Source organism: Fundulus heteroclitus, chromosome 15 (genome assembly GCF_011125445.2).
Source record: "Fundulus heteroclitus isolate FHET01 chromosome 15, MU-UCD_Fhet_4.1, whole genome shotgun sequence".
Taxonomy (NCBI): domain Eukaryota; kingdom Metazoa; phylum Chordata; class Actinopteri; order Cyprinodontiformes; family Fundulidae; genus Fundulus; species Fundulus heteroclitus.
In genome coordinates, this window is record NC_046375.1 from 22,059,016 (window position 1) to 22,071,740 (window position 12,725).

At 44.0% G+C, this 12,725-nt stretch overlaps 1 protein-coding gene across 1 annotated transcript in view; it reads left to right on the top strand.

Annotated features, from left to right (window-relative positions):
• Nucleotides 1–12,725, top strand: part of LOC105930625 (neurexin-3b) — a gene marked incomplete in the record, with an annotated part of 460,536 nt that overhangs the window by 328,491 nt on the left and 119,320 nt on the right. The window contains 1 exon segment of the mRNA XM_036147669.1: nucleotides 5,356–5,537. Within this exon segment, the coding sequence (XP_036003562.1) occupies nucleotides 5,356–5,537 (182 nt within the window).

Below are 12,725 nucleotides of genomic sequence, written 5' to 3' on the forward strand. Positions count from 1 at the left end.
TGCTGGCATCTCAACGGGCCTCATAGCTAATGCCGACACTGAATCCGACATTTCAGCTGCTCCGTGCCGTAAAATATCTGCCTCGCGAGCATTGATTGGATTAGTTGCCATCTGAAATCATTCCCGGATTGATCATGACTCCAAAGAGATATTCAGTACTATAACGGAGATAAACTTTATAACGGCCTTTACCCTCTTTTCAGGAAGCCATCCATGTACCGGAGTAGCATCAGGAGGCTTTATTAAATCCTTTGTTGGATTCTCAGCCTAGAATAGTAAGATAAAACACTGTACCACACAGTGACTGTCACACTTATTTTCCTCCACAACGCACGTGCACTGCCCTAAAGCCGCCAGGCCAGCACTCCCCTTAATTACAATTAAACAGATTTTATGTAATGACCAACAAAAAGTATTACCAGCATTAAAGGGAATTAATTGTTTTCAGGACATTAAAGAAAGAAATATTAAAATGTGTTGCGTGCCTTTGTACTGTTCCCTGAGCCTTATAAAGAAACGTAGCCACGGACCAAAGATGCTGCCAACGCCTTGTTTGTTGTAATGGGGCTGAAGCCAAAGCTGGTAAGCTTCACACCACGAGGTTTCATTAAAGAAGAGGGAACCAGTGGATTAGAACCCAGGGAACGGAGACCGATGGACAACGGGTCGAGCTGTTAGCAATTTTATTCCCGGGAAAGTAAACAAAAAATAAGACAGAAGGTAAACACACTGTAATGTTCTTCAAAAGAAGGAGTTTCTCGTCAAAAGTCCGTAAGGAGTCAACCAATTTGAACCAAAGAACCTTTTATTTAGAAGGAAGTTGCACTACATCAGTCTCTCAGCCATTTTCCACACCACTGGCCTCTCGCTCGTCACGGCAGGAGCCCCCCCCCCTCGCACCGCCGCCCTGAAGAAAACAGACAGACCAGCATCTTTGCTTGTAAAGCAGACACCAGCTAATCTCCTCGGAAATGCTGCATCCAGCATACAACAGAGGAAGGCGGCTCTCACGGATACGGGCAGAGCTTGCTCTCCTGCCCAGCTGTCAATGTGCGTTGCTTTCCACTAGCTTGTAGCTTCCGCTGTGGTGATGGGCACCATGTCGCATCAGTCGGCTCGCCTCCACCTAAGCCATTTCATCTCGTGACCATGCAGCACGTTCTTGCCTTTTGGCCTGATTTCTAGGGCCTCCTTCCATCTCTCTTCCATTCTTCTTCCATCGTTCTCTCCCTGCAGTCTGCGTCCTGCACTTTTCCGCTGCTTTTTTTTTTTTTTCGGCCTGTCTGTTTGGCCGCCGATTCGCCACCCCAGGGTACGCCCACACCTCCACTGGTGACTTTCCTCATCCAAATGTGGGAAGGGATGTTGTTCTGCATAAAGATTAATCTCCACCCCCGTATCAAATCTTTTCAAGTGTCAAGAGTATTTTATTTAGCAGCCTCTACCAAGCTTTGTTTTACGGATGGTGCCGTACTTGGCGCCTTCCGTCTTCCCATCAACCCTAACTAACTTGGCTGTCGCTGCTAAAGAAAATTAAAGCCACAGCATGATGCTGCCTCACCGTTTGACTCCGGGGAAGATGTGTTCAGTGTTGGGTTTCCGCCACGCGTAGCTTTCCGTATCTTTGCCTGGTCTCATCTGACCTGAGCACATTCTTCCACATGTTCGCGCCATCTCCTATTTGGTTTTATAACCCTTCATACAGCCCAGATTATGAAGTGTATGAATATCAGTAAACGAATTCTACAAATCCTTTCACCAGAGCTTTGGATCTCTGCAGCTCCTCCAGAGTTACCATAAGCCTGGTCCTCGTCCAGTCAGTTTAGGTGGATGGCCATATACTAATTGGCTCCCAGCTGTTCCATATCTCCTTTCTATTTTTATATGAGGGATTGCAAACATTTCCATGTAATGTTTAAAGTTTGGGACATGGTTTTACAGCCTGTTTTAATTTAAATTAATTTTGCTCCATCTCTGACTTGTCTGCTGTGTTCCCTGGTCTTCCTGATGCTGATGCTTCCTGATAATGTTCTCTAACTAACGTTCTCTCTTAGGCTTTCGCAGAACAACTGTAGCGAGGCTGAATTAAATTACACCCAAGTTGACTCTGTCAACTAGTTATGGGACTTCTGAAGAAAGCTGATTGTGCTGGATTTTATTTAGGCGTACCAGGGTAAAGGGGGCTAAATATAAGTGCAAGCTACCCTTTTCAGATTTGTATTGGTACAAAAAAATAAAGAAAATAAAACGTCTATGAAAAAGGTGTCCATTTCATTGGACTTTGCCGTTTTTATTGGTCTGCTACATGAGGTCCCTTATAAAACATGTCAAAAGTTCTGGGTCTCTGATGTGACAGCATGGTAAAAACTACGGGAGAAGGAATAGTTTCACCAAAGCGCTGTGGATCAGATTTAACGCGCTAATGTGCAAATTATGCCAGCAGAAAGCAGAAGTATTCCTTTGCTCACCCTCGTGCCATAATTAGGCTTCCCACAAATCGTTGAACTGTAATTATGTTGATGCTCAGAACATCTACCCTTGAGTGGAGAAGCCCTCACGTTTCAGCGAGGTTATTTAACTGCGACTCTTGACCCGGCTTGTTTAGCCGGGCTGCTACACCGACAATCCTTCATTGCTTTTGGAATCTCGATGCAAATGTCAGTGACAATGCCCCTTACTCTGTGTATTCTTTTTTTTTTTACCCTGGGCAAAAGATGCACAAATTGACATGCAGCGGGTTTCCTCTCCGTTCTGAGACTCGGCCAGAGCAGTCTGGGCCAGGCAGATTGTTAGCGGAAAAGCGCTACTTGCCAGCAATCTCGGGTTCTCTGCCTTCTCCGCACTTGTGCCGATGATCACCCACTTGCGTGACTGCCTGCGAGGAGGCATCGGCGATATGCACGCGTGTTTGCACACATTCCTACTCGAGCATCCCAACGTACATTTGTGCCTCCGTCATCCCGCCTGTTTGCGTGCGTATCTGTCTGTGTGTGTGTTCCATGGCGAACATTGTCTTCTTGAAACACTAAGCAAATCTCCTCGATGTGATAATTGGCTCCCCGGGGTGCTTGTATCTTTGCTGCTCATCATCGTTATCCCCCGAAGAAGAAAAAAAAGAGGAGAAAAAAAGGAAAAAAAGTGTGAGATGAGACAGGCGAAGTTTGCGCAGATGTCGGGGAAATGGATCCCAACTCTGCCTTGACTCGGGTTGTGCAACACAGTGGGGCCGGATCCCGTGCAGCCGGTCTGCAGAATGCGGGCTGCTGCCATCAGGGATTCAGCTGATTGTATTCTGACATTTGAAGTTTGTTTCCTCTGCACAAACCTTTTCCTGATTCCAGAGTAGCTTTCTGAGGCTATCTCGATAGCCCCTTCCACTGTAGGAGACCGGGCGTTTCTTACTGGTTCAATATTCCTACCTCTATTTTACACTCCTCTACGTCACACTTCATATGAAGAGAGCCAGCCAGCCTGAATGTTGTTGCAGCGTTTCATGGGCTTTGCATTTAAATGTATTATCAGGTTATCTTCAATGAAATGAAGCCTAAACTTTCGCTTCAAGCTTTCTGTTGAGGCTGAGAGAGTCAAGCTGTCGTTAAACCTATTGTCTAGGGATTTAAACCAGTAATATTACAACATTTAGCCACAATTATGTCCCAAGACACAAATGGAAGAAATAAAAACTTTCCAGGGTTGTGCGCAGGGTTGTGTGCTATTTCCTGATTTTTAAGAGGGAATGTATTGAATGCAGGCATAGCCCTTTATGTCGACCCTGCTGAGCTCTACCTCGTGCCTCCTGTGCTTCCCTGATGCTGGATCTGTTAAGCAGTGATGCGACTCCTCAGTTGGTTATTCATGAGGGACCATGGGCACATCAAAGACGGGTTTGACTACGTGGCTGATTGACCGAACTGTTAGTGAGAGAGGGTCTAAGCTTCAGATGTTTGGGTGTAGCGTGCTGTAAATGAAGTTGCATTGTCCCCTTTGAAGAAGAAAGTTAGAAACCAGCATGGGTTTATAATAATTAGTTACGAGGAGCTGTTTGATGCTTGGAACGGTTTACTCGTTTGGATAGCTTTTCATGCCACTTAGACAACAGTCGTTGGTGGTTTGCAGTGCTGACACCTGAGCTGTGTGAAAAGCAGACCCGTTTTTTTTTTTTTTTGGTTTTTTTTGTGCTCCAGGGCTAATAGAGATGCTCGTCTCACCAACAGTGTCTCTCCTGCGCTCCTAGTTTTTTCCCATCCATATGTTCTTTGGAGTCTCTGGGGTATGACGGACCATGGAGCAGATTGCTGGCCGCTTCACGGGGGGAAACAGTTGAGACAGATGGGCACCCATCACACGGCTAAACAGATGTTCAGGTGACTCGGAGAGGACCTGAATGGTAATGGCAGTGGGTGGGAGGTGATGCGGAAGAAGGAGAGTGTTGATGGAGGCAGAAAAAATGAATTAATACACCAATGCAAGGACTCAGAGGCTTCATTAGCAATCCCCTGTCAGCCTGCAAGGTGGGCCAAATGCTTTCCCCCCCTCCCACGGCCCTAAGACGTTGGCTTTGCCTCCCATGCGGTTTCAGCTGCAGCGCTCTATCTGCTCTAGGTCTGATGCCTTTGATCTCTTGATTATTTTTTTTTGCCTAAACGTGGACTGGGTGTCTGAACGGCTCATTGATTCAGCGCCTTAATTCTGACGCACCTTGGGGAACATTCGGAAGCTGAGACTGAACCCAACCCCGCAACCAGAAAATAAAATGTTACCAGGCTGTAGCAAAAATAAAAATGGAAATGCGGAAACGTTTTCGCAGACTCCGTGGCTTCGGGCCAAGCTCGATTAATTCGGAGGCTCGCATCTGACACACATCAGCGCGCTGCAAAAGCAACAGTTTTGGCAAAGTCCTCATTCCCCTACTGTTAGTGAGACCTATTTATCAAATTAAGCTCAATGAAAGTTCTTCGATCTCCATTCCAAGCCCTCCTGCACAAGCCCTTCTCTATTTTCCTGTGCCAAGCTTTGTTCTTTGGTTGCAGGTCTCATATATAATACATGAGGACTGGGAGACTTATCCTATTCTGTCTATACTGACTCTTATTCCCAAGAAAGGGGCTATATTTAAGAGCTGGATGGGCTAGGGTTGGATTCAAGGGAGATGCTTACTTCTACCTAAAAGGTGGCAGTGGTTGAATATGATTAAGGTCCTGAAACAGAATTCAGCACAGTTACTTTAAATTGACTCCTGATGCTTTGGGCCCTCATTATTCCTTGTTGGTAGGTTTTAAATAAAACTGGGCAATGTTTTGGAAATTAAAAAAAATAATAATAATTTTATCATGTTGTTGTCTTTCATTACTACAGCTGGCACCACCTACATATTTGGCAAAGGAGGAGGCCTGATCACCTACACTTGGCCCAACAACGAGAGGCCAAGCACACGGACGGACCGGCTGGCGGTGGGCTTCAGCACCACTATCAAGGATGCCATCCTTGTTCGCATCGACAGTGCCCCACGCCTGGGTGACTACATCATGCTCCACATTGTACGTATTTCTCTTATCCAAGAAGTCCATTGTTTGTTTTTTTCGTATTATTTGTGTGGTATCTCGAAGTCTTTCTACAGTGCTGTGCAAAAGTATTCATATTTGCTAATTGAGTTGATTTCTGACGCAAATTGGTTGCAACAGAGGGGGTAAATAAATGCGTGCCACTAGCCATAACTGATTGATCTATTTAATGTGGAGGAATTGGTTGTCCTTTGATAACATTGGGAAGCTTTCATTAACATCTTTAAATCGACAGTGACACAAACGATTTCTTTTGAAACACAGACCAACACCAGCATGACACACAAAGCATTTTGGTTAGATTTGACTCTCTAATCCTACCAAAACTGGTTTTAGACATTTGTTGCTTCCTCCACATTACGTAAGTCAATCAGTTTTGCATGAACAATAGATTGTTGTATTTCAGTATTATCAGTAACTGGTTAACTTCTGACAGTCTACCATAAACCTGTACCTTACAATAATGGCAGCACAAACTTTTTTCTTTTACTTTTTCTCATACGAACACCACAAGAACAGCACAAATATTACACACACACTTTGTTAACTCTGAAGGATGTGGCTCCACTCAGCTCTACGGGTAGAACCCTACCTGTGGTGGAAAACTAACACTGCCCACCGCCACGAACAGGTGGTGGCAGCATCATGCTGAGGGAATCCTTTGGTTTAGCAGGGACAGGGGAGGTGGTCGGATTCGATACATCAAGGAGTACAAAACGGAAGGCCAGGATTTATTATCACTTCCCAGGCACTATGCACTGCTTTCCATTGGTCTGTCACGTAAAATCCTCCAAAAAAAGTACATCGCAGTTTGGGGCTGTAATGTGACAAAATGTGAAAAACCTCTAGGCGTTTGAATATCTAGGCAAGGCATTGTGTGCTTCATATATTAAAAACCAAGGCAAAGTCAACAAACATACCTCTACATAATTTAAATCCTCATGGCAGGCCTTAGGCCAAAGAGAGTCTGTGTTGTTCAGATGGATGTGTGATTAAGATGTTATGGGGGGGTGGGGGGGGGGGGAGTACAGTACTCACCCATCCACTGTGGCCCCACTCACCATCCTCTGTCAGATAACCCCACCTCCCCGGCACACTCAAGCCAACTCTCAGCATGAATAATAAATGCAGCCCTCCATACATATGCAGCGCTTCTCCCGCATGCTGGAGAAACACGACGGAAAACGGCAGAGCGGCGGGATGAAGTTCATGGGCAGTGGACCAAGCACCCGCGCGGCATCCTAATAGCCTCTCGCTGTGACCTTGTGTGTTGACTCGCGCGTATAAGCATTAACTATTAACATAACTATCAACCCCGGCCGGATGGATGAATGCAGGGGCATCACATCGCCGCAGTGCAAGCATGACGGGGCGGTGTTGGTTGGATGGAGGAGTTGCTGCTGACGGCGTGTGAAAAAAAAAAAGATGATGTGATGACGGGGAGGGTGGGAAGGGGGGGGGGGGTTGGTCTACAGTTGCTAAAGCAGATTGAAAGTCTTTTTCTTCTTAAAGAGCGCCCCACGTCCCCTGAGTGCTGGCCATGTGGCGCAGAAAGGCAGCCATCTGCTCTGCAGAGATGAGGGCCAACAGCAAGAAAGTTCTGAGCCTGCTTTACAGTACAGAATAAAAATGAAGTGCATGTGTCTGTGGGGGGCGGGGGGGGAGGGGGGGTGTTGCATGTATGATTGGGGAGTGAAATGGCATGCATGTAGGGAAAATGATAAAGATATGCAATAAATTGTGTTGGTGATGTGGGAAAACGGCTCCCTACATGGTTCTAAGCGAATGGGTAATTGCGGTAACCTCCGAAGGAAAGAAGCTGAATGCATTTTTAATCCCTGCCTTTTTAGATATCATGGCAGGGCTAGCCACGCAGGATATCTCCTGTAATTTGGTTGCAATTAATGGACGGCGAATGTCTTCATTCCTCCACTCTCGTGTGCTAATAAATGTGCTAATGATGAGAAAAAGACCAATGAAGTTTTCGGCTTGGAACTTGGCTTCTCTTTGCTGCGTGGGTAATGCTGCACTGCTGACATTTTAAATGATTTGTTTGACATCCAGGGGTGGCCATATAAAGAGGGTTTCATTTGATTTGAGCCATAACCGTAGTCCTAGACTGCAGAATAGGTGGCCAAAGGAAGGTACTGTACACCTCCTTTGTCCTGCGATGAGGAGAAATTAAATCAGGGCGGCTAATTTCTTTCCACCCCGGGTGAACAGTTAAGCCGTGTTAACCTTGAGTGAGTGTTTAGTTGTGAATGTTTTACAAGAAAATGACCACCACCTCTTTTCAGTTATTATACTGGCTGATATGTAGGGGGGGGACATGGTAAATTTTGCACCCCTGCTGCTGAGGAAATGTTAGCGCCATAGGCGTATGCTGCAAAAAACACCAACATAAAAAAACGTGTCTATATAGAGATGCTTTAAAATCGGATTCCTGACTACAATGAACTGCCATGAGGTAATCGTTTCTAATGGCGCACATTGGATCTTTGCTCTCAGCAGGGTGAGCTTCGTAATGAATCCGAAGCAAAAGGTTAAAGGCATTAGGCCGGTCGATTGTGGATGTACGTCCAACCAAAGGTCTTGTCATGCTCTGGGCTAACACCTTAACTGTGGCAATTATTAGGGTTGCTGTTGGAGCATCAGCGCACACCAGCCGCACTTTAACGTCCCTGATAGCTGGATGCATGGCAGGGAAATGTCAACAGGAGAAGGAAAACACCTTGAGCAGATTTGCAGATAACGCTGCATTATCAGGGCATGTATGGGACTTTTGTTTAACATGCAAAGCCCTTAGCTGCGAGGAAAGAAAAAACAGAAATCCGAGGGATGAGCTAATCACGGACTCTCTCTCTCTCTCTCCCCCGCTCTCACTCACTCTTTTGCTTTCCTCATTATCTCCTCCCCGTGATTAGCTTACAGCTTGTTTGGCAATCATGAATTAAAATGCTGATTGTAGTGTTTACATTTTAACTGCTAAGAACAACTGCACGCTTGGTTCGAAATCGCAGGGGCAATTTGCGAAGGTGAGCGGGACATTCTGCCCCTGCTGGGCATCTCATTTGTGAGTTCATTTGATCTAAATGTAGAGCGCGCGACTTTGTCAGCTTCTCGGGAGAAACATAACCGCCCTGAAGTAAACGCAACGACGACGCCCTGGACAACGTTTTTTTTTCTTTCAGATCTCTTAAATTGTAGCTGTACAGTATCTGCGACCACTTGCCCTTGCCTGTTTTTTCGATTGCTCACTGCTCCGGGAGTCTCTTCCGGTGGGATGCAATGCTCAAGCACTGGAAAAAAAAAAGAGAAGTCAGTAACCTTGAAAATTCATGAGAACCGAGCTCTGGGTCAAGATTCTAAGTCAAGTCTTTAATCTTTAGGGTGGAGATCTAAGTGAAATCTGATGCCCCTTTCCTTGCACCCTAAGTGATACTTGAGACTAGCCTAAGACCGGAGTTTACATCTCTGACTTATTATCTAGCCAGTCAGAATTGGAAGTCAATGCCTCCCGTGTTTTGGACTGTAGGCACGGAATGAAAATACTGTACGTCTGTGCCAGACAGCACCAAGGCAAAACAATTCTCACTTGCGGAGATGAAAGCAGCACTCGTAGCATCAAGATGACTCGGTGTTATGAAGTTGGATATTAGTTGAATTTATATCATATTAAAACTGCAATGTAGCAGCGGCATGTCATCTGCATAGCTGGGGAGGTTGATGAGACGAGAGGTACTGATGGTAATGGTGAATTTAATTAGGTTTTTCTTGAAGTCAGAATTCCGACTTGGAAGGTCAGAGGTCACTGCATGCCTCAAGTTCAGGTTCACCGTGTGTGCCGTAGTTCGAAAACTGAGGAACAGACTCTTTTATGTGCACATCTGACGTTTTCTGTTTCATTAAGCTGCAGACATACCATTATACGATTTCTATTTTTTTAGAAATTCTATAATGTATAAATGCATGGAATGGAGGGAAATGCATTGCTATTAGTTTGTATAGCTAATAGTGCTTAGCATTTAAAAAAAAATAAGAAAACGACTGGGTTTGAGACATCCAGCCCAAACAGTGTCAACCAGGGTGCGATGTCATTCCCAGGCAAATGGAGGGAAGCATATTAAAGAGCTAATGAGTTTGATCTGGGGCACTGTTTAATTCTCTTTGCCACTCTCAGCTAAACGCAGTTGTATCCCAGCTCTAAAACTTGATTTAAACTTCAAAGAAACTTTTCACTTTATACACAGTTTATTCAGAGTTTATCTCAGATGTCTGTGTGTGTGTGTGTATAATTTAGTTGTCGTTGAAATAGATCTTTCCCAGAGATTAATCTGTGGCACACCTCGTTCCCTCTCACCTTCAGGCACGTTTCAAAACCTCACCGACGACAAACACGGCGATCAGCCAGGCTCCTATTTTCTAATAGAGCACACCCACTCTGAATGTCATTATCCGTGTGAGTTTTCCCCCTCGTGCTAATTCACTGCGAGAAAAGGTGCGGCTGCTGGATAATTGAAAACTTTCACGCAGACGCTGAGAAGCGGGACCCGGGAACGAGCCGAGGCTGCCGCGGGTGGCAAATGCCATGCGACGTCAGATGTGTTGCATCCTTTCTTTTTCTAAATGCACATATGCACATGGGCAAATTTGGATGTGGATTTTTAATGGATTAATGCAGAATCCTGTTTGTTTTTCCTCATTCCTGTCAGCAACCATCCATCACCAGGCCCCCCTCTGTCACTGTGTTTATGTCAAGCAGTGTCTCTTTCCCCATCTGCTTCCCTCGCTGCCCTCTCCTCCTGACAGACCTAATATAAGATGTTTGATGTGTACCTGTGTGCATCAGTGCGTATATGGCCAGCGATGTATTGCTTCTATCACGTTATCTCAACCTCTGCAGGGGGAAAGATAGATATTATCACAGTTATGGCTCATGGCCTCTGATAACATTACAGCTACGTAGTTGACTTTGTTTTCTTTGTTTTTTGTTTGTTTTTTTCTTACCTCCCACATTTGATTCCTACTTCATAGAGCGAGGAACTAGAGGAAAATGTCTTGCACCTGTTTGCTGGGGTTTACGGGGATTTAAAGGGACTTGCAGTACACGCAAGCCCCGGTACTATCAGCATGCATAGCTGAATAACATTTTTATCACTGCCACATAATGAAATGGATGTTTGTTTTTTTTTGCTTGTTTTCTGTTTTTGTTGAACATATATTAGTTTTTAATTTGTTACTTTAAAGTTGTGTCTTTATGGGACTGTGATCAGCATTGTTTTGTTTGAGGTCAATATACTGTACCAGATTGTAGATACAAACTTCCACATTTCTACACTTTTAAAGTAACATATATCTTGTAAAGTTCAACTGAAATGCAAGGTAAGATACAAACATAAAAAAGTGCAATAATATTTATGCATAATATTGCATATGTTGAAACTAAACCAAGTTTTGAGTCCATTTTAGCACAAAGAATTTTTCTTTTTACTTGGAGTCGAGCAGCATCCCACATCTCGGCTTGTTCATTTTTGCCGGCGCTGCCTTTGCAAAAGTTCTCGATCTTTTAGATTGTGAGAAAATCTCTAGTCCAGAACCCATTGATCAGATTTAGTTCTGCCCTCGGATAGGACCGGTCCAAAACATGACCTTTTCTCTTGTGAAGGCATTCATATGTTAATTTGGAGGCATGCTTGGACTCAGGGTGATGCTGAAAAATAAAATCCCTTCTCGTCTCTAGCTGATGAAGGTTTTGGGTCAAACTGGTGGGTATTTAGAACTGATCACCATACCATCTACCTTGACAAAAAAAAAAAAACTCCATCTAAACTAGCGCAGAGCATGATGCTCCACAATGACCCGGCTGTTCTTCTCGGCCTGATGTTGTTTTTTTGTTGTTTTTGTGGTAAACTTACCTCGTGGAATTGTGGTCTAAAGAATAATATTTGAGCCACAATTAATTAGATCTGAAGACTATCAACCTTACAGAACACAAGTTAATTTCTTAATTTTTTTGTTTGATCTTTTAAAGTCATTTTGATCTCAAAGTATTACATTTTGAACCGGTGTAATTTTATAGACAATACAGAGCGAGCCTGACACTTAAGTATTTTTTTTTTCAACAGATGACAGGTCTCGCACTGTTTTTCTAAAAGACAAAAAGAACATCGTTGCTGTTTTTGTTCTTTAGCTTCTGCTCTGACTCACAGTTTTCTGTGCATGTTGGCGCTGCCATTTGACTAACAGCTGACGTGTAGCGCAGTCAATAAAATGAATCATCGGACTAACCATAGTTTCTGGTTAGTCTGCTTAACTGAGTCAATAAACTCTCTCAGACCCCTCGATTTTCAGCGTATTTCTTTACGTTGCAGAGCACCAAGTTAGACCTGACTGTCCAGTGCAATATTGTGCAGAACTGTATCAGTCAAAATGACTTTCCATTGGAACTGTAAATGCTGATGTAGAAGGAAAGTGGACTTCTTCTCCTTCAATTTTCTTTAAGGCAACTGGATTTTTCTTCTTTGGTTCCTTGAGCATTTTGAAACGTTATGGAACATTCTATAAATCCGTCACTCCAAAACAAAAAAAAACAAAAAAAATGCTGCTAAACATCATTTTGTATTAAAGAATAAGTACCTGGCATATCTTGATTTCCTTTTTGCACCCCCAGTTCACACTGACCCAAACTTTTGTACACAGTCTGAATCCCAGAGTGGGATTTCATTGTGTCCTGCTATCCAGACTGATACATTTAGCAATTTGCCCCATATTGCCCTCAAACACTTTTTTTTCCTACTCTGGGCATGTTTCGTAAAGAAGGGCCTGCGGGGCGTCCAGACATCATGCTCACCGGCTGACTTTAAGGCATTCTTTACAGCAACAGTGAAATTGTCAATTTGTAAAGTAAAAATTAGGAAGTCATTGATTATTAGAGACATGAGTGACAAAAACTAAGAGTGGAAAACTATAAAAACTGTAGAGCATTAAATGGTGAGCTTTACACAGAAGAGAATTTTGATATAAAGAACAGTTACCTCCAAATTTGCTTCCCCAGTCACTTCTATAACACATCTCTGTGGAGGTGATTGTTTGGTACTGACGGTAACAATGGACAGAGGACTTAATATTTTAGAATATAGCCTCTTACTGAGAACCTGCAGAAAG